This window comes from Drosophila pseudoobscura, chromosome 4, assembly GCF_009870125.1.
Source record: "Drosophila pseudoobscura strain MV-25-SWS-2005 chromosome 4, UCI_Dpse_MV25, whole genome shotgun sequence".
Lineage (NCBI taxonomy): Eukaryota > Metazoa > Arthropoda > Insecta > Diptera > Drosophilidae > Drosophila > Drosophila pseudoobscura.
This window is the reverse complement of record NC_046681.1, coordinates 30,612,147-30,634,817: the sequence shown is the minus strand read 5'-3', so window position 1 is coordinate 30,634,817 and position 22,671 is coordinate 30,612,147. Positions and strand designations below refer to the sequence as shown.

At 46.2% G+C, this 22,671-nt stretch overlaps 1 protein-coding gene and 2 long non-coding RNA genes across 7 annotated transcripts; 1 reads left to right on the top strand and 2 right to left on the bottom strand.

Moving 5' to 3' along the window:
- The first annotated feature begins 3,791 nt into the window (after nucleotides 1-3,791).
- LOC117184199 (uncharacterized) lies at nucleotides 3,792-9,123 on the top strand. Its single transcript, XM_033380748.1, has 2 exons — nucleotides 3,792-4,059; nucleotides 7,466-9,123. The coding sequence occupies exon 2, from the start codon at nucleotides 7,469-7,471 to the stop codon at nucleotides 8,264-8,266; it is 798 nt and encodes a 265-aa protein (XP_033236639.1). The 5' UTR covers nucleotides 3,792-4,059; nucleotides 7,466-7,468; the 3' UTR covers nucleotides 8,267-9,123.
- On the bottom strand, nucleotides 6,951-7,457 carry LOC26532553 (uncharacterized). Its single transcript, XR_001450638.2, has 3 exons — nucleotides 7,323-7,457; nucleotides 7,126-7,258; nucleotides 6,951-7,042 (listed from the first exon to the last, which is right to left on the bottom strand). It is a non-coding gene; the product is annotated as an uncharacterized lncRNA (long non-coding RNA).
- A 688-nt stretch (nucleotides 9,124-9,811) lies between the features above and the next one.
- LOC26534334 (uncharacterized) lies at nucleotides 9,812-18,831 on the bottom strand. 5 transcript variants are annotated; one of them, XR_004469445.1, is made up of 12 exons: nucleotides 18,649-18,829; nucleotides 18,417-18,574; nucleotides 12,254-12,432; nucleotides 11,912-12,211; nucleotides 11,651-11,842; nucleotides 11,456-11,526; nucleotides 11,118-11,392; nucleotides 10,836-11,069; nucleotides 10,580-10,748; nucleotides 10,350-10,512; nucleotides 9,973-10,263; nucleotides 9,812-9,907 (listed from the first exon to the last, which is right to left on the bottom strand). It is a non-coding gene; the product is annotated as an uncharacterized lncRNA (long non-coding RNA). The 5 variants fall into 5 exon arrangements; XR_004469446.1 differs by having other exon boundaries at nucleotides 10,836-11,064; XR_004469443.1 differs by having other exon boundaries at nucleotides 10,836-11,392; nucleotides 18,649-18,831.
- Nucleotides 18,832-22,671: the final 3,840 nt, after the last annotated feature.

Sequence of the window (22,671 nt, the reverse complement as noted above, 5' to 3'; positions counted from 1 at the left end):
CAAAACTATGAGCGTTAGCATTTCTGCTGCGCAATTTCTGTTTCTCCTTCTCCTACAGATCTCGAATTGCCGCCAGAGAAGTCCCTGAGAGGAAGAGAGAGGACAACAACTACTGGAAGGTGGTGGATTTCTGCCATCTCCACTGCCGAGACAACTGACTGCTGCGCACAACCGCATACACACACACACCCACACATCCACACAGACACTCAACCCAATGCTGGCTGCCCCGGACCAGAGGGCGGAACAACAAGGAAAGAAAAACGAAGATGTAAACAAAAGAAGCAATAGCTCTGGCTGCCCCGGACCAGTGGGCAGAGGAGTATCGAAAACAAACAAAAAACGAATAGAAGACTAGATACAGAATAAGGAAAACATGTACATATATGTATATATATAGTCGCCCTTTGTGCCAATGGCAACCAAATGTTCCCCTTAATTGGTAGTTTAAATTTTAAATCTAAGTTAAGAGTATTATGCTTTAGCTCTACCCACTTCCCCTCCCCCCTTTGGCAAACGGACTGTTTACCGAAGTGGAGTGAGGTTCCCAAAAGATGATTGCGCCGGCAGAACTGCCGGCAGAAGAGAATTCGTGCTGCCTAAAGCATTGTATATGCTGCCTACAGCTGCTAATAGCAGTTCGTAGACAGCTACTTACATATATTTATAAATGCAGCCCCAACAAATTGTACCCAAAATGCTAATAGTAGTATTAGTACAATAAAGTCCACATAGCGTAACGTAGCCCTGGCTCCCCTAACCTGCTGGTCAGGCCAAGGCTCGAGCCGGGTTACGTTGCGTTATGTTAGTTACGTATCGCCTCCGTTGCATACGACACATCAAAAAACAAAAAAAAAAAAAAAAAAACAAAAAATATTAAAGCAATAAAAATTGCTAAAAATATTCAAAATATATTGCACATGTATTAATATACATTGTGCAATATTTTTGCAAATACATTCCGGGCAACGAAGTGTTGTGCCGTGTAAAAGTGTTCGCTGTGCAAACATAACCCAAGTGCCGACAGTGAAAAAACGTGGGGTAGGCTGCAGCCGCTGCTGTCCCCCCCCCCTCCAGCACGTTCACACGTGTGTAAATTTGTGCAAATAAAGCCACAAACAGTAAACAATGGTGCGAAAACCGTGCCCTAAGTCAAAAAAGAAGACCAATTCGGCCTCGTGTGCTCCCTGTTCGGACAGCGAGGATGACCTCCATCCCTCCCCGCAACTAATGCGCCCCCTCTCCTGTCGTTCGGCCTCATTGGCGGATCTGACAAGCGACATGCCATCAACTTCAGCTGCCGCTGCAGCCAAGTTGATGCAGGCCCCGCCCACAGTGAAGCCATTGCCATCCCCCCTCGCTACCATGGTAACCAGAGCCTCTGCTGCAGCTGCTCGTGCTGCCATTCCTGCTGCTGCCAAAGCCGCCGCCCCTACTCGCGTAGCTGCTGCCGCAGCTAAACGCCCTCCAGCTGCAACAGCTCCCACTACTGCTAGTGCTGCACATGTAGCCGCCCACGCCGCTCAACGTCCACCAGTTTCTGCTGGTGCCCTTGCAGCACCTGTGCAGAGCCAGCCGACTCTGCACGAGATCCTCAAGAAGCAGCGGGAGCAACTGGAAAGGGAAAAGAAAGCAACTGCCAAGCTGATGGCAGAGTATGAGGCCCGGAATAAGAAGCGGACGACCACCTTGGGCTCGCCAATCATAAAGGCGTCGGCCAAGAAGAACAAGCGGACAGCAATCCCCAAGGAGAAGCCTGACTCTAGCCAGAGGAGTATAACGAATTACTTCGATATACTCTCGGATGCTGACGACGTAGCCAATGACGAGATGGATGTGGACACTGACTGCAGCGAGGGAGAGATGGAAGCCGAGGAACCTGTTCCCACAAACAGGCCCTCTACTCCACACACCACCCCCCCGCCTGCTCCTACCACTGCGGACGCACCCAACGCTGCTGCCACTGCTGACGCCAGAACTGTGCGGCCAGCCCCCATATTCATCCCCAACGTCACCGAAATCGTTCCCCTGCTCCAATGCATTGACAATGCCATTGGCGCAGGCACATATGACACCAAGACTGCCCACAACGGATCGCTAAAGGTCATGTGCCACACAATGGATGGCTACAGGGCCCTAATCCGGCTCCTATCCGAGGGGGAAGGTGTGGAATACCACACGTTTCGCCTGCGTAGCGAAAGGGGAATGCGTATTGTTATACGCCACCTGCATCGCTCCACACCCACAGACTGGGTGCGCGAACAGCTCGACAGACTTGGCTACAAGGTGAGGCATATTGCCAATATTCCGAAACGATTCACGAAGGAGCCGTTGGACCTATTCGAGGTGGAGCTAGAGCCTCAGGAGACCAACAACAGCATCTACGAGCTAACGGCAATCTGCAGCCAACGGATCAAGGTTGAGAAGCCCATACGCGCGCCAGGCGTTCCCCAGTGCCACAAATGCCAGATGTTTGGGCACTCCAAAAACTACTGCAACCGGGCAGTCATATGCCTGAAGTGTGCAGAGAAACATGACCCCAAGGACTGCCCCAAGAAGCGGGAGGATGTGCCGAAATGCGCCAACTGCAACGGTCCCCATGTTGCCAGCTACCGTGGTTGTGTCAAATATAAAGAATACTGCAACAGAAGGAACAACGGGTTAGAAAATACCAACAGGATGTTGAGCAAACTATCAATGCCTACCTTACCCGCCACTCAGGGTTTGCGTCGTCCCCGCCAGCCACCCGTCACCAACCAGCAGGGCTTTCCAGCACTGCAGCAGCCGCGCCGCCGGCGATCGCGCTCAGGCGCAATAGCTCCTGCTCCTCCAGCTCAGACGAGCACCTATGCCGATGCACTCCGCACAAGGCAGCCAGCGAGTCATCCCCAGCCCCTTTCAGGGACGCAAGTATGGCAGACAACCCCAACCACAGCGACCGCAGCTGGACTCCAGCCCACGGTGAGCAACCAGAACGACCGTCCTAGCGATGAGCTCAGCCAGAAACTGGACTATCTCATCACCCTGCTGACTCAGGAGCGGATCCAGCATGCGGCCGCCGCTGCTGAAGCCACCCAGAAACTGGAAGAGAAAGTGGATGTTCTAATTGCTCAAATGACCAGGCTGACAGATTGTCTGTACGCTGGCATACAGGCGAGTTCCCATGCCGGGAATGTGTAGTGCTGGTTCAGCCAAGCCAACGAAAGCGCACACAAAGGAAGCAAACAAGCAAAAGCTCTGGCTGCCCCGGACCAGTGGGCAGAGGAGAAACAAAACAAGACAAATGAAAGGAACAAGAAGACAATTATTAGAATAAATAACATATATATATAATCGCCCTTCCCGCCAACGTAAGGCAACCAATATGTTCCCCTTAATTATAGCCTAAATTTAAATCTAAACTAAGTCTAGAGTATTATGCTTTAGCTCTACCCACTCCCCCTCCCCCCCTCTGGCAAACGGACTGTTTACCAAGGCGGAGAGATATTCACACAAGATGATTGCGCCGGCAGCACTGCCGGCAGAAGAGATTTCGTGCTGTTCAAAGCATTGTATTTGCTGCCTACGACTGCTCTCAGCAGTTCGTAGACAGCTATTTACATATATTTTTAAGCTACAGCCCCAACAAATTGTACTAAAAATGCTCCATAGTATAGGTACAATAAAGTCCCCATAGCGCAACGTAACTCTGGCTCCCCTAACCTGCTGGATCAGGCCAAGGCGTGAGCTGGGTTACGTTGCGTTATGTTAATTGCGTATTGCCACCGTGCATACGGCAAACAAAGGGCAAAGAAATGGGGCATCAGCATCAACGCTTCCAAAACTGTGCACATAGTGCATACGTTGCGCACGATCCAGCAGCCAGATGATGATTTGCAGCCGCACATCGCCGACCAGCGAATCAGTAGCGTCGCCGTGCACTCATATCTGGGGGTCAAGCTGGATGCTAAGCTACAGTTCCACCTGCACATCACCAACGTCGTCACCAAGGTCAGGGCAAGGGTCCAAAAACTGCGCTGGCTCCTGAACACCAACAGCAAATTGAACCTCAAAACCAAGGTAATGCTGTACAAGCAGATGATCGCACCGATCTGGCAGTACACATTGGCCGTATGGGGTCCATTAGCTACCAGCGCAGAATTTGGACGAATACAAGTCGAGCAGAACAAGACCCTACGGCTGATTTGCAATGCGCCATGGTACGTGAGGAACGACACCATCCACAGGGACCTGGAAGTGGACACGGTAGAGGCAGTCTACGAGAGGGCATGCAAAAGGTACTCTGAACAAATGAGATCACACCACAATATTGAGGCAGCCAAAGTGGTCAATGACCCTTATGTACCGCACAGAATCACAAGACCCCGGTACTCCGAGTACCTTAGCAAACACCTTCCCAAAGAACTCGCGAAGCACGAGTGGAACCGTATCGAGATGATCCCAAATCAGCGCCCATACACCGAAGAAGAACAAATCAGCCACGACCGGAACCTTGATGACATGCGAAGGATGCTGATCAGGATGGATCGCCCAGTGTCGCCGCCAACAGAGTTCAATTACTACACAGAGGTCATACTGCCAAGACGGAGGCTACTGGAGCCTGCCCCCATAGCCACGATCGATCTGACGGTCAGCAGCAGAAGGCAGCGATTGGAGCGATTGGGACTGGCAATAGAAGCAGCACTGAACGACATAGCTGACACACATTCGCGGCACAGCGAGAACGGCCAAGGCAATGTAAGCACACACACACACACTAGCACAAATGCCCATGAGAGTCCACCACCGTCGGCAACAGGCTCAAGAAACACAGAAAATAACAGCCAAAATGCTCAGCAACAGTGAAGACTTACCGCCAGCATAGTCCCGTTCAGCCCCCAAGGAGGCAGCAGCAACCATGGCTGCCGCATCTGGACACAGAATACACACACGCACGAAGGAAAACACACAGAGTAGAAGACTCATGCGACCGACTGCCAAAAACGCGTCCGACCAAGGCGCTGCTGTTTGAAACTGTGAGCGTTAGCTTTTCTGCTGCGCAATTTCTGTCTCCTCCTTCTCCTATAGATCTCGAATTGCCGCCAGAGAAGTCCCTGAGAGGAAGAGAGAGGGCAACAACTGGAAGGTGGTGGATTTCTGCCATCTCCGCTGCCGAGACAACTGTCTGCTGCGCACAACCACACACACACACATACACACAGCACTCAACCCAATGCTGGCTGCCCCGGACCAGAGGGCGGAACAACAAAGGAAGAAGAATGAAGAAGGAATCAAAACAAACAATAGCTCTGGCTGCCCCGGACCAGTGGGCAGAGGAGAACCAAAAAGATGACAAAACAAATAGAAGACAAGATATAAATAAGATAAACATGTACATATATATATAATCGCCCTTCCCGCCAATGTGAGGCAACCAATATGTTCCCCCTTAATTATAATCTACATTTAAAATTTAAACTAAGTCTAGAGTATTATGCTTTAACTCTACCCACTCCCCCTCCCCCCTTTGGCAAACGGACTGTTTACCAAAGCGGAGAGATATATACAAAAGATGATTGCGCCGGCAGAACTGCCGGCAGAGGAGAATTCGCGCTGTGTAAAGCAATGTATTCGCTGCCTACGGCTGCTAAATAGCAGTCTGTAGACAGCTACATACATACATATTTATAAGATACAGCCCCAACAAATTGTACCCAAAATGCTAGAATGTAGTATTAGTACAATAAAGTCCACATAACGTAACGTAGCCCTGGCTCCCCTAACCTGCTGGTCAGGCCAAGGCTCGAGCCGGGTTACGTTGCGTTATGATAGTTACGTATCGCCTCCGCTGCATACGACACATCAAAAAAAAAAAACAAATAAAATAAAATTAAATTCAGCCAAAATACAATTCAAAACACTTACCAAATCTGCAGCAAACCTGAAAATAAAACAAAATTTAAAACGTCAGCAACTAAGCAAGCAACCAGAAGACATCCCAACACAACATCCAGGGAATCAACTTGAAAATAAAAAAAAAAATATATTCAATAAAAGCCAAAAAATATAAAAACTAAAAGTACTTAACTTAAATGCCGACAATTTACCACCAAACCTACAAAATATAAACCTGCAAATAAAATAAAATTAAATTCAGCCAAAATACAATTCAGAACACTTACCAAATCTGCAGCAAACCAGAAAATAAAACAAAATTTAAAACGTCAGCAACTAAGCAAGCAACCAGAAGACATCCCAACACAACACCCAGGGAATCAACTTGAAAATAAAATAATTATATTCAATAAAAGCCAACAAATATAAAAACAAAAAATTACTTAACTTGAATGCCGACAATTTACCACCAAACCTATAAAATATAAACCTGCAAATAAAATAAAATTAAATCCAGCCAAAATACAATTCAAAACACTTACCAAATCTGCAGCAAACCAGAAAATAAAACAAAATTTAAAACGTCAGCAACTAAGCAAGCAACCAGAAGACATCCCAACACAACACCCAGGGAATCAACTTGAAAATAAAATAATTATATTCAATAAAAGCCAACAAATATAAAAACAAAAAATTACTTAACTTGAATGCCGACAATTTACCACCAAACCTATAAAATATAAACCTGCAAATAAAATAAAATTAAATCCAGCCAAAATACAATTCAAAACACTTACCAAATCGGCAGCAAACCTGAAAATAAAACAAAATTTAAAACGTCAGCAACTAAGCAAGCAACCAGAAGACATCCCAACACAACATCCAGGGAATCAACTTGAAAATAAAATAATTATATTCAATAAAAGCCAACAAATATAAAAACAAAAAATTACTTAACTTGAATGCCGACAATTTACCACCAAACCTATAAAATATAAACCTGCAAATAAAATAAAATTAAATCCAGCCAAAATACAATTCAGAACACTTACCAAATCTGTAGCAAACCTGAAAATAAAACAAAATTAACAAAAAAAAAAAACTCAAAAATCAACAAATACACAACTCAAACTACTTACCAAATTCTCCGCACATCAAAAGTCAAAACCTGAAAATAAAACAAAAAAACAAAAAGTTTTTATATCTTTTACAGATAGCAAGCAAATGCATCATCGCTTTCACGAAACTTACATCCTCCAGACCCATACGCATCCCGGGTGGCCGGACCAGCAGCCACTCGGTTGATCGAGCCAATCCACAGGCAACGCATCCTCGGTGGCCGGACCAGCAGCCACTCGGCCGAGCGGGCTAACCTGAGCTTAATCTTAAAATAAAATTAAATTAAAGCAAGAAAAAAAAAATTTTTTTTAATTAATTGTAATAAATACCACATTGTTATCGATATTTATGTAATCTTATGTTGCCAAAACTTGTAATGTTGTCAGATATAATGTTATATGTTGCTAGATAGTAATAAGAACATTAATAAAGTTTGCGTCAGGTCACACTGAGCAAGTTTACACATCAAAAGGTAATGCTGTACAAGCAGATGATCGCACCGATCTGGCAGTACACATTGGCCGTATGGGGTCCATTAGCTACCAGCGCAGAATTTGGACGAATACAAGTCGAGCAGAACAAGACCCTACGGCTGATTTGCAATGCGCCATGGTACGTGAGGAACGACACCATCCACAGGGACCTGGAAGTGGACACGGTAGAGGCAGTCTACGAGAGGGCATGCAAAAGGTACTCGGAACAAATGAGATCACACCACAACATTGAGGCAGCCAAAGTGGTCAATGACCCTTATGTACCGCACCGTATCACAAGACCCCGGTACTCCGAGTACCTTAGCAAACACCTTCCCAAGGAACTCGCGAAGCACGAGTGGAACCGTATCGAAATGATCCCCAACCAGCGCCCGTTCACAGAAGAAGACCAAATCAGCCATGACAGGAACCTCGATGACATGCGTAGGATGCTGATCAGGATGGATCGCCCAGTGTCGCCGCCAACAGAATATAACTATTACACCGAGGTTATTCTGCCAAGACGGAGGTTACTGGAGCCCGCTCCCATAGCCACAATTGACTTGACGGTCAGCAGCAGAAGGCAGCGACTAGAGCAACTGGGCCTGGCAATAGAAGCAGCTATAAACGATATATCCAACGACCAGACGCCTGACACACACTCGCGGCACAGCGACAACGGCCAAGGCAATGGGAACACACACACACACACTAACGCAAATGCCCATGAGAGTCAACCACCGCCAGCAACGGGAACAAGGAACACAGAGAATAACAGCCAAAATGTACAGCAGCAATGAAGACTCACCGCCAGCAAAGTCCCTTTCAGCCCCAAAGATTGCAACAACCATGGCTGCCACATTTGAACACAGAATATACACATGCACGAAGGAAAACACAGAAGTATATGCGAGCGCGACAAATAGCCGTTACGGAATGATCACTCTGACAAACATCTTCCCGAACCGAGCAACTAATAACATGGAAATGGACAACTGTGAACTTAAAAAGAGTAGAAGACTCATGCGACCGACTGCCAAAAAACGCGTCCGACCAAGGCGCCGCTGTTTCACAACTATGAGCGTTAGCATTTCTGCTGCGCAACTTCTGTTTCTCCTTCTCCTACAGATCTCGTATTGCCGCCAGAGAAGTCCCTGAGAGGAAGAGAGAGGACAACAACTACTGGAAGGTGGTGGATTTCTGCCATCTCCACTGCCGAGACAACTGACTGCTGCGCATAACCGCATACACACACACCCACACATCCACACAGACACTCAACCCAATGCTGGCCGCCCCGGACCAGAGGGCGGAACAACAAGGAAAGAAAACTAAGATGTAAACAAAAGAAGCAATAGCTCTGGCTGCCCCGGACCAGTGGGCAGAGGAGTATCGAAAACAAACAAAAAACGAATAGAAGACTAGATACAGAATAAGGAAAACATGTACATATATGTATATATATAATCGCCCTTTGTGCCAATGGCAACCAAATGTTCCCCTTAATTGATAGTTTAAATTTTAAATCTAAGTTAAGAGTATTATGCTTTAGCTCTACCCACTTCCCCTCCCCCCTTTGGCAAACGGACTGTTTACCGAAGTGGAGAGAGGTTCCCAAAATATGATTGCGCCGGCAGAACTGCCGGCAGAAGAGAGTTCGTGCTGCCTAAAGCATTGTATATGCTGCCTACAGCTGCTAATAGCAGCTCGTAGACAGCAACTTACATATATTTATAAGTAAAAATGCAGCCCCAATACATTGTACCTAAAATGCTAAGAAGTATCTGTACAATAAAGTCCACATAGCGTAACGTAGCCCTGGCTCCCCTAACCTGCTGGTCAGGCCAAGGCTCGAGCCGGGTTACGTTGCGTTATGTTAGAAAAGCATCTAAAAGAAGACACAAACCTAGTGATAGACGGCTACCACGTCTACATGGCAAACCACCCGTCAAACCGGAGCAGAGGCGGAGCGGCGGTAATCATCAAGTGCAACATCCCGCACATTTCCCTCGCACCAACAAGAGAGGACTCCATCCAAATGTGCACCACAGCTGTAACAATAAAAAACCATCAAACAATAAACATTGGTGCGATCTATTGTCCACCTGCACACGAATGGGCTGATACACAATTTAAACAGGTTTTCGACTCTCTGGGTAGCAGATTTATCGTAGCTGGGGATTGGAACGCCAAAAGTCAGTGGTGGGGCAATGCAAGATCCTGTAGAAGAGGGGCTGCACTTCTGAAATGCATCCAGGAAAACGACCAAAACATACTGGCCACTGGATCCCCCACCCATTTCCCTTCAAATCGACGACATATGCCGTCTGCTATAGACTTTGCGGTTTATAAGGGTATTAGACACAATTTAATTCACATCGAAACATCATATGATTTAGGTTCAGACCACAACATGCAAATCATTAGACTCCTCCTGAGACCTGAATATGGAAAAAAGAAGATACTATTACCAAAAAATGCAAGTATCAGAAGATTTCAAGCTCACCTTGAACAGCGAATTCATCTGGAGACTGAACTTCACAACGGCGACGACATAGACGATGCAGTGGCTATCCTTGAAAGAAACATCTACATTGCAGCTGAATTGGCCTCGCAAGCCTCAAGTAACCAGCACACAGTGTACGGACCGCAAAACCTTCATCTTGACTCGCAAACGCTGAAAGCGATCAAGATCAAAAGAATACTCTGTAAAATCAACCAAAGAGATAGGTGCTCCAACCCCCTCATTGCACGCACTATCAATCAGCTGACTAACAGAATACGTAAACGGATCAAGCTGCAAAAAGACAAACAAATGAACAGACTGTTACACGACATCGACCCAACTGATAGGTACAGTATGCAGAAACTATGGCGGCTCACCAATACAATCAAGAGACAGCCTATTCCAAATCTGCCAGTCAGGAGGCACGTGGCGGAAGGGCAGCAAGCTCCTGCTGATCCTTGGTGCAAAACTACGGAGGAAAAAGCTGAGGCCTTTGCGCAGCACCTGGAAGCACGTTTCACGCCAAAGATCACGGCAGCCCTAGAAGACAGAGAAGAAATTAACGCAGTATTGCAAGAAAACGGTCCAGCTGCTCAAATAATCAGACCTGTGACCATCCAGGAACTCAAATCGGAAATCAAGAAGCTCAAGACGAAAAAGGCACCCGGTTTCGACAGCATCGACAATCGCGTCATTAAATCTCTGCCAACATCCGCCATCGAGTATCTGCTGTTGATATGCAACTCGGCTCTGCAGTTCGGCCACTTCCCAAAGTCCTGGAAATGCGCAAAAATTTCAATGTTAAGGAAGCCAGGAAAGCCGAGTGATAGGCTTGAGTCCTACAGACCCATCAGCCTACTTACAGGTTTCTCCAAAATCCTCGAACGCCTCATCCTCAAGCGACTCTTTGAAGAAGAAAGCTTTGCCATGGCTATTCCTAACCATCAATTTGGCTTCAGAACGCAGCATTCAGCGGAACAGCAAATCGGACGTGTCACGCAATTTATCCTCAGATCCTACGAAGCGCAGCGGCATTGCAGTGCCGTGTACATGGATATCCAGGAAGCCTTCGATAGAGTCTGGCATCAGGGTCTTCTCTGCAAAGTTAAAACGATAATACCTGACAATTTATACATTCTACTCACCAGCTATCTCTCTGACAGAAGCTTCAAAGTCGTCTGCTGCAACAACATCACCTCAAGCCTAAAGCACATAACCGCTGGAGTGCCGCAAGGAAGCGTACTTGGCCCAGTGCTCTACAATCTTTACACTGCCGACATGCCGCAGCCACCAAGACACGCAAATGCAACCCAAATGCTAGCAACGTACGCTGATGACGCAGTATACCTCGTATCTGCCCTGTGTCCAAAACAAGCCAACGAAAATATGGAGCGGCTCCTGGCTGATGCATTATCATGGTCTAAGAAATGGGGAATAACCATCAGTCTTGCAAAAACTGCTCATGTTCTACACACTCTCTCACCTGCGCAGCAACACACTCCAGCTCCAAGGTTAGCCGGGCAACTCCTGGCCAAAAAATCCGTCATGCCATACCTGGGAATACAAATGGATACGAAGCTCAATTTTAATAAACATGTAGCGGCTGTTGTCACTAAAACAAGGGCCAGGATCAAAAAGCTCGACTGGATCATCGGCAGAAACAGCAAACTCCCTCTACCTCCAAAGGTCCTCCTTTATAAGCAGCTGATTGCCCCAATATGGCAGTATGCTATGCCAGTCTGGGGGCCACTGACTTCAAGCATGCAAATGGCCAAGCTCCAGACGATCCAAAACAAAGCTCTCAGAGCAATGACGAATGCTCCCTGGTATGTGAGCAACAATGCACTGCATGCGGATCTCCAAGTAGCAACTGTGGAAGAAGTTTTTAACAGACTCTGCAGGAACTACTACACTCGGCTAATGCAGCACACAAACTTACTTGCCTGTGAGATCGCAACGCATCCATACATTCCAAGAAGGCTGGCCAGGCCAAGGTATACCGCAATGATTGAAGAGCACAATCCAAACAGCAACAGAAGCCTGACAGCCATCCAAACAATACTGCTCCAAGTCAGACGCGAGAACTGGCTGCGCAATCCATTTGCAACACACAACATGGAAATCAGCCGCAGTAGCGCAAATGCAGCTGCTACGCAGGCAAATGACGCCCCCAGCAGAGAACCTGATGATGAACAGCGGCAGCTCCAGAATCCAGATGATGGCGGCGGCTGAAAAGAAACTAAAACCCCTTTTATTCTTCCACAGACACGAATCCACTCACCTTCACAGAAAATCGTAGTCCACATCCAGAATGACGATGCACTGGACCTCGGCCAGCTTCAGCCCTGTTGATGCTGTCCTGCAGTCCCAGTTTAGCGTCGACACTCGCAAGGATTCCACTTCGCAGCTGATGACGAGACCAATAGGCGTAGTGATGTTCTCCACGGCTGCATACTCCACCTGAAATCAAAATAAAAACAAATAAAAATAATGTAAACAATAAGTATAGTGTTACCCTAGCATTTAGACAAACTATCGATACCTACTAAAAAAAATACCAAATAAGCCAATATCGTAACAAATGTTACCCTGCCAATTAACAGCCACTTCTGCAACTACATGTAATGTAGATAAGCAGCCGGCGCGAAACTATTTGTAAAATATGCTAATTTTAAGAGTATAATCAAATAAAACGGTTCTCTCTTCATGTCAGCCTCCCTCCCCCCCTGCTAATGCAGGTGGCGATGGGATTGGTTCGACATGAAGAGAGACTGCCAATTTAGTTCGCTAGACGAACACAACCAAAATGCATACACACCAGCTGCGCAAGGAACGTGGCTACCGTATCATCTTGAGAAATCTGCATCACTCTACTCCTTGCGATTGGATACGCAAATTAATTGGCGAGATGGGTCTTTCAGTGCGTTATGTAAATGTAATTAAACATAGGCGCAGCCGCAAGCCGTTAAACATGTTTGAAGTTGAATTGGAACCAACCTTAGACAATGGTAATGACAAAATCCTATCACTGACTACTATGGGAAACCAGGAAATTTCAGTTGAACGACAAATGAGACGCATTGACCCTGTTCAATGCCACCGCTGCCAATGCTTTGGCCACAGTAAAAATTACTGTCGCCGAGCTTTTGTTTGCCAAAAATGTGCCGGGGCACACCCATCCACAGCGTGCGCCGAGGCTAAGATCCCAAATCCTAAATGTGCCAATTGTGGGGAAGGACATGTTGCCAGCTATAGGGGCTGCAAGGCGTTTAAGCAAGCCCAGGCAACACTCAAATCCTACCGGGCGCACATTGCTATTGGAAAACAAAAGCGGACAAACTGGCAGCACCAGAAGAATATCAACTCCACTCGGCAGAATGCAGCTTACAGCGGGGAAATAAACAAAAGCTTGAGATGGCAGCAGCGAAAACAAAAACACCACCTACCTAAACCACACCAAAACACGCAGCAGCAGCACAACAACAACAGCTCCCAGCCGACCAACAGCCAGAACATTAACAAGGCCCCAAAACGCCAGCTTTTTAGTCAACTTTTCAGCAACAACAATAAACTGTCCGTTGGCCAGCAGGAAAGCAACATCAGCAGGGCCCCTCGCGGGCATCACCAGCAGCAGCGAAAGACACAAAAGCCTGCGCCGGCTAACCTGCAGCAACAACATAACAACTCCCAACAGCCCACCGTCAGCCGGTACACTAATAAGACGCCAAACCTCCAGCCTTTTAGCAACAAAAATCAACCATCCGATGACCTTCAGGGCAACAGCATCAGCAGGCCACACTCCTCCTCTCGTGGGCATCAACAACAGCAGCGAGAGTCACAGAAGCACGCCCCCCAACCACAGCTATACCAGCAGCCTGGGGCCCCATATGTGAATGACCAGCTAATGCAGGTAGTGCACCAAAATCTTCTCCTTGTAAGTGAAATGGGCAAAAAAATGGATGCCCTTATAGATCTATTGCATACTTTTATTATCTCAAATAAAGGACAAACTATTTCCACCGCTAATGACATTGTAAATGAATAATTACGCCGAAATACCGTATACTACAAACACTATTTCGGCCAACAATACAGCCAATTCTCTAGCTACTACCACCATAAATGTAAATACAAATAACTTAGCTCATACCACTACTGCTACTACAGGCGCCCAGTACAACAGCTCTCTCAAAATCGTTTATTGGAACGCCTGTGGTCTAAAAAACAAAATTTTGGAGTTAGAACTATTTATGCAGCGTAATAACGTGGACATAATGATGGTTATTGAAACCCGCATAACCACAAATGACCCTACTACCACAATAACAGACAATCTAACCATAAAAGACTACGTACTGTATACTGCCTCACACCCTTCCTCCAGAAGGAAAGGTGGAGTAGCCATTTATGTCAAAACTGGTCTCAAGCACATTGCACTTGAACCAATTACAGAAAATTTCTTGCAGTGTGCTCCCATCGCATTAACCACTAACAATAATGAGGTCATTGCTCTAGCGCCAATATATTGCCCGCCAACTATCACCTGGACGGAGCAGCACTTCAAAAGGTTATTCAAGTACATGAGCGAACTCTGTTATGGCTCCAAATTTATAGTTTGCGGGGACTGGAACGCTAAGCACCCATGGTGGGGAAATGTGCGATCCTGTAAAAGAGGCAGAGTTTTAATGAACACGATCCATGCAAACACCTGCTTAAATGTGTTGGCCACTGGGGGAGCCACACACTACCCATTTGATCAAAGAAAAAGGCCCTCCGCTATCGATTTGGCAGTATATGCTGGCATAAACTATGACAGAATTCACACCTATTCAGCAGTTGACCTGCAATCAGACCATCTTCCTATCTTCATTGACCTGGGCATCAATGGCTCAACGACAGTCCCGGTAACAAAGCGCCGACTTCTACCAAGCAAAGCAAATGTCAAAAAATTCCAAGATTTCCTATCGCAGCGTATCAATCTCAACATGGAAATAAACTCAGGAGAAGACATTGAGGATGCGATCGACATTCTAAATCAAAACATCTACAATGCAGCGGCGGCTGCAACTTCACTAATAAATCCGCGTTCTCACCCACGCACAGGGCAACTACCACTAGATAGGAAAACACAGAAACTATTAAGGCTCAAATGGCAGCATAAAAGGGAGCACATGCGCAGACCCACCTTGGAGACGCGAAGGTTATACAACGCAGCAAATCATCGGCTAAAAAAGGCCCTTCGTAAGGCTAAAAATAACCAGATCAATAACCTTTTCAAAAAAGTAGACGCTCAAGATCGTTACAGAATGCAAAAACTATGGCGCTTAACAAACACTTTAAAGAGGCAGCCAGAACCAAACTGGCCATTGAAAATTCCCAGCAGTAGTGGTAGTAGAGAAGGCTATAGGTGGACAAAGAGTAGCGAGGAGAAAGCTGAAGCTTTTGTTTCACATTTAGAAGAAAGATTCACACCAAAACTAATAAACTCTGACGAATTTAGAAATAGCGTAGTTATGGAGTGTAATGAAATAGCGCAGCTCAAACGCTTAACAACTAAACCTGCCTGGCTTCAGAGGCAACAATTTGGGCGGGAATACGATGTAAATAGACTCCCGTTCAGGCCTATTTCCCCCAATGAAGTTATGATGGAAATCAAATCTCTGCAAAACAAAAAGGCTCCTGGCATGGACCAAATAAACAACAGAGTCATTAAAGCGCTACCTCAAAAGGTAATTATTCATTTGACAAATATTTACAATTGCATCTTGAGACATGGCCATTTCCCCAAACAATGGAAATGTGCTGCTATTACAATGATTAAAAAACCGAGCAAAAATGCAAATGAAGTTGGCTCTTATCGACCGATTAGCCTTTTGGCTGGCTTCTCTAAAATCTTTGAAACCTTGCTCATGAAAAGGATGTTTGAATGCGAAGACTTTGAGAAGGCTATTCCCTCTCATCAGTTTGGATTCAGGAGAGAGCACAGCACGGAGCAACAACTGGCACGCGTTACACAGTATATTCTTGATGCATATGAGAAACAGTTATTTTGTTCTGCTGTATTTATCGACGTGAGCGAAGCCTTTGACCGAGTTTGGCATAATGGTCTACTACTTAAGCTAGCGAAGCTACTCCCGTTTACATATTACAACGTTTTAAAAAGTTACTTAGCAGATAGAACATTTATTGTAAACGGAAACAATGGAATACGCTCGAGACCTGGAAGGATCTGCGCAGGAGTGCCCCAGGGTAGCGTCCTCGGCCCTGTACTCTACACAGTCTTCACGTCGGATATGCCGCTACCGCACCTGTCAGAACAAAATGAAAGAATTGAGTCGAATATATACAACAACATGATGCTTTCTACTTACGCAGATGACACAATCATCCTATGTGCTAAAAAAGAAGCCAGTACAGCGGTTAGAACAAATCAGCGCTATCTTGAACACTTCACTGCCTGGGCTTCCAAATGGTGCATCAGCCTTAATACCAGCAAAACGGTCCATGTCCTCTACACAAGGCGATCGATTGCAAATGGCATAGGTGAGCTATCGCCAAAAATGTACAACGAAGCAATCAAAAGTAAGCCAAGGCATCGCTATCTAGGCTTGATAATGGACAGGAAACTTGTGCTACATGCCCATACCACCCAGTTAGCAATTCGAGTGAGAGCAGCAGCCATGAGACTGAACTGGATCATTGGTCATCAGAGCCGGCTATCTAAAAGATGCAAAATGGTTATTTATAAACAATTAATCGCCCCAATATGGCAATATGCCTTACCTGTATGGGGAGCATTGGTATGCGAATCACAATTTTGCAGGGTAGAAAGCGCACAGAACCAACTCCTACGGAAAATCGTGAAGGCTAGCAGGTACACAAGAAATCAAGTTATCCGAGATGCACACAACATTGACTCTGCAGAAGAAACCTTTGATAAAGCCAGCGGCAGACTAGCAGCTTCACTATTTCGCCATCCAAATCTGGAAGCAAAAAGACTCATCATGCAGCCATTCATTCCTCAAAGGCTTGACCGGCCAAGATACACAAAGCAGCTGGAAACTCACTTTCGGCCTCTCCAACAACAACTCTTGCAGCAGGCAGCACAACAACAACTACTGCTGCCAACTTTAATCAGGCACGAGCAGCTTGAAATTGAACAACAGCGCCAACTCCGGGAGTCCCAAGCCAAGGAAGCACTTGTCGAACGGAAACGCCTTGAACAAGAGCGTTGCATAGCCCTTGGTATCCCGCAGGAGAGACCCTCAATAATCTGGGTTAATTGTATGGCGCAATGTCTCAGAAGAGGAGAAATGAATCGATTAGAAATGGCACAGAAGATTCGTTTTGAACCTGAATACATACAAAGGCTCATAATGACTCCGCTTGAACCGCACGAACTCCCTCCGCCTACTCCAGAGCAGCTTCTCGAAGAGCAGATGCAGTCCCTGCAGCAGCAGCTTGAGAAGGAACTCGACGACGAGATGGACGCAGCATTTGCCGCCGAAGAAAGCCGAGCCCGCACAAATCCGCACCAGGAAGCCTCATCTGTGTGTGTAGAAGCTGCACAACCAAAAGCTATGGCCACTCCAAAACCTGAAAGAAGACAAAACATCATCAATGCCAACCTGGATGGCAATAATTCTGCTTACCTTTATTTACAGGCAAATATCACAGCTACTGACGGCCTCTTGGTGCATCCAAGGCAAATCTGGCGCCCAGCAGTCCATCCGTTGGCCTGCCATCCTGCTGTAATCCCTATGGCTGCCTGCAGCGAGCGGCCTCCCACGCCATCTTCTATAAGGGCCTCGCCTACTGCCGGGATTGACCTGCGTATCCGGAATGACTCTCTGGCAACTTCTCCGAATCCGCTTCGCAGCCTGCAGCAGCCTATCTCTACTCCAAAACCTGAAAGAAGACGACAAATCATCAATGCCAATCTGGATGGCAATAACTCTGCTTACTTCTATCTACAGGCAAACGGCACAGATACTGACGGCCTCCTGGTGAATCCACGACGAAAGCGGAGGCGAGTAGTCCATCCGGTGGCCAGCTATCCTGTTGCGAATCCTCTGGCTGGGCGCAGCGAGCCGGCTGCAATGCTCCCTTCTGCACGGGCCTCGTCCATTGCCGGTGCACATTTCCGTCCCTGGAATCGCCTTTTGACTGGCTCGCCAAATCCGCACCGCAGTATATCCAGCATCCAACGAAGGCCTGTCCGACAGTTACAGCAGCCACTGGTGAATCTTCTTCTCATTGGCCTAATGCTCGATCCATGGCAGTTGCAGCAGTCCAATGACGTCACGTGGCATTTACTCAGACCGCTCCCAGGTCACCTGAAATTTCACCGCCGTCCAGTGCGCCAATGGTGGAAAGGCGCACACCGAAAGACACGCCCTCTGGAAGCATATAAGCGAAGCAATCTATAAAAATCAAATACTTACTCACTTACGGTGCGGCTTTATACTTCCCCTGAGGTTGCAGCAGCCTGATGAAATCACCGGGTCCATTGTTTTGACACCTGCTCAAGCCAACTTGTACAGACCCAATTCCATCCAGTGAGCTGATGATAGAGGTCCATACCTATATACATATACGTCCGCTGTAATTAAATGGGCAAAGAAATTAAAATTAATGTAGCTTATATTTGTTAAATTTATAATTCTTAATACTTACCAAATGTAAACAAATGCACGTTGTTGCCAGAGTGTCTTGATTTCTTGTAATGTAAAGTTAAATGTCCCAACCATGTGTAATTAGTGGTTCAGCTGTTAAATAACAGCCGTTAAAAATATTTGTAAATGCGTTCAAATGTAAATTGCGAAAACAAATAAAATTAGCTGAGGGTCACTGTGGCCAATCAGTCTTATTGTGCTCGCGCCGTCGACACACAACCACAAAAAGTCACTGTGGCCAATCAGTCTTATTGTGCTCGCGCCGTCGACACACAACCACAAAAAAAAAAAACGCGCCGTCGACACACAACCACAAAAAAAAAAAAACACACAATTAATAAAATCAATTATAATTAAATCGCCCTAATTGTCCACACAATTTGTTAACGTTTTTCAAAGCTGTTCGTACGTGAGCGTTTTTTATTTTCTGACTAATTTTACCGTGGTAAAATTTTTTATGTAAAACCCGACGCGCATGTATAAGTATTGCGAGTGTTTGTTCCGTGTATGTAAACGTATACGCATTAACATACATTTGTATGCGCTGAATAGCTTAATACTTACAAGACTTTTCGCGCCAAATTACACACCAATACATCGTCTATGTAAACGTATACGCGTTAATATAAATCCGTGTGCGCTGAATAGCTCTAATACTCATAAGATTACTCGCGCCCTGTAATTTTACACCAATACCAATGAAACCCCGCCTTAAAACAAATACTATCAACATGGCATCAAACCGGGATATGTGTGAGAAAGAGAATCACTCAATTTCAAATGATTTATTTCCCCCTCAAACGCAGCCATCTCCCCCGCATACACCGGCTGCTGAGCCAAGTGCGGTAGGAAATTCAAATGCAAATGCAATTGATGCGCGGGTGGAAAGCGTGCAATATGAGGTTAAGGGGAAAAAAGTTGATCTAAATACCAACAAAGATGCAATTAGCATCTGCAACTCTGAATTTTCTTCGCCTAACGCCACTATGGACTGCTCTCCAATGGTATCCAGTATATCAACCCTCAGCGACGGGACCACTAATCATACCCAAATAAACGACAACAACAACAAGACCCCTGGCCAGAGTACAATGGACAAAAATAATAAAGTAGAAACCAGACTAAATCCTTTGACAACCACGCCACCGCACAGGCCGCGTGTGGCTTCAACTCCCAAATCTACTGCAAAGAACCCTATATCAAAGGCAGGCAATAACTACCGAGTAGGAGATGCCCGGCATAGTACAACTCCGGCCACAAAACCAGGCCCCCTATGCAGTAAAATAAGGAAAGTATTGCCCTTGACTCTGTCCCGACCCAAGCGTCCCCAATCTGTCACTGCTGCTATAGTGATGGAGGCGGTTAAAATGAATATTGGGCCCACTATTGCGGCCAAACTGGCCAAAACTCTTTCCAAAACTGCGACGGCAGCAACAGCCGATGCAGGAGAAAGCAGACATCCCAGCGAAGCTATGGAAATGGATCCATACACACGGGATGACGCTGCAGAGATACCAGGTGACTCAGCCTTGGGTCAGCAGCAACAACAGCAACAGCAGCAAACTCAGCAGAGCCACCTGCAGGATCAGGGTCAGTTGCCGCATCAGCAGCAACAATACAAGGCAGCAGACCAGAAGGAACCTCAACGGCCTATCACAGAAACTAAAATACCAGCCATCTATCTGCATGACGTTTCTAACATACAGCCTTTAATAGAATCCCTTAACAACGCACCAGGGGAACAAAATAAATTTACCACTACCAGTGTAAGGGGTAACAAAATTAAACTGGACTGCGGCGATATGGAAACCTACAACAGAGTCATGGCCAAACTTGATGCAGACAATATAAATATGCATACACACCAGCTGCGCAAGGAACGTGGCTACCGTATCATCTTGAGAAATCTGCATCACTCTACTCCTTGCGATTGGATACGCAAATTAATTGGCGAGATGGGTCTTTCAGTGCGTTATGTAAATGTAATTAAACATAGGCGCAGCCGCAAGCCGTTAAACATGTTTGAAGTTGAATTGGAACCAACCTTAGACAATGGTAATGACAAAATCCTATCACTGACTACTATGGGAAACCAGGAAATTTCAGTTGAACGACAAATGAGACGCATTGACCCTGTTCAATGCCACCGCTGCCAATGCTTTGGCCACAGTAAAAATTACTGTCGCCGAGCTTTTGTTTGCCAAAAATGTGCCGGGGCACACCCATCCACAGCGTGCGCCGAGGCTAAGATCCCAAATCCTAAATGTGCCAATTGTGGGGAAGGACATGTTGCCAGCTATAGGGGCTGCAAGGCGTTTAAGCAAGCCCAGGCAACACTCAAATCCTACCGGGCGCACATTGCTATTGGAAAACAAAAGCGGACAAACTGGCAGCACCAGAAGAATATCAACTCCACTCGGCAGAATGCAGCTTACAGCGGGGAAATAAACAAAAGCTTGAGATGGCAGCAGCGAAAACAAAAACACCACCTACCTAAACCACACCAAAACACGCAGCAGCAGCACAACAACAACAGCTCCCAGCCGACCAACAGCCAGAACATTAACAAGGCCCCAAAACGCCAGCTTTTTAGTCAACTTTTCAGCAACAACAATAAACTGTCCGTTGGCCAGCAGGAAAGCAACATCAGCAGGGCCCCTCGCGGGCATCACCAGCAGCAGCGAAAGACACAAAAGCCTGCGCCGGCTAACCTGCAGCAACAACATAACAACTCCCAACAGCCCACCGTCAGCCGGTACACTAATAAGACGCCAAACCTCCAGCCTTTTAGCAACAAAAATCAACCATCCGATGACCTTCAGGGCAACAGCATCAGCAGGCCACACTCCTCCTCTCGTGGGCATCAACAACAGCAGCGAGAGTCACAGAAGCACGCCCCCCAACCACAGCTATACCAGCAGCCTGGGGCCCCATATGTGAATGACCAGCTAATGCAGGTAGTGCACCAAAATCTTCTCCTTGTAAGTGAAATGGGCAAAAAAATGGATGCCCTTATAGATCTATTGCATACTTTTATTATCTCAAATAAAGGACAAACTATTTCCACCGCTAATGACATTGTAAATGAATAATTACGCCGAAATACCGTATACTACAAACACTATTTCGGCCAACAATACAGCCAATTCTCTAGCTACTACCACCATAAATGTAAATACAAATAACTTAGCTCATACCACTACTGCTACTACAGGCGCCCAGTACAACAGCTCTCTCAAAATCGTTTATTGGAACGCCTGTGGTCTAAAAAACAAAATTTTGGAGTTAGAACTATTTATGCAGCGTAATAACGTGGACATAATGATGGTTATTGAAACCCGCATAACCACAAATGACCCTACTACCACAATAACAGACAATCTAACCATAAAAGACTACGTACTGTATACTGCCTCACACCCTTCCTCCAGAAGGAAAGGTGGAGTAGCCATTTATGTCAAAACTGGTCTCAAGCACATTGCACTTGAACCAATTACAGAAAATTTCTTGCAGTGTGCTCCCATCGCATTAACCACTAACAATAATGAGGTCATTGCTCTAGCGCCAATATATTGCCCGCCAACTATCACCTGGACGGAGCAGCACTTCAAAAGGTTATTCAAGTACATGAGCGAACTCTGTTATGGCTCCAAATTTATAGTTTGCGGGGACTGGAACGCTAAGCACCCATGGTGGGGAAATGTGCGATCCTGTAAAAGAGGCAGAGTTTTAATGAACACGATCCATGCAAACACCTGCTTAAATGTGTTGGCCACTGGGGGAGCCACACACTACCCATTTGATCAAAGAAAAAGGCCCTCCGCTATCGATTTGGCAGTATATGCTGGCATAAACTATGACAGAATTCACACCTATTCAGCAGTTGACCTGCAATCAGACCATCTTCCTATCTTCATTGACCTGGGCATCAATGGCTCAACGACAGTCCCGGTAACAAAGCGCCGACTTCTACCAAGCAAAGCAAATGTCAAAAAATTCCAAGATTTCCTATCGCAGCGTATCA

Coding starts and splice junctions, on each gene's coding strand:
- LOC117184199 (XM_033380748.1), top strand. CDS start 7,469: ATGCTGTACAAGCAGATGATCGCACCGATCTGGCAGTACACATTGGCC.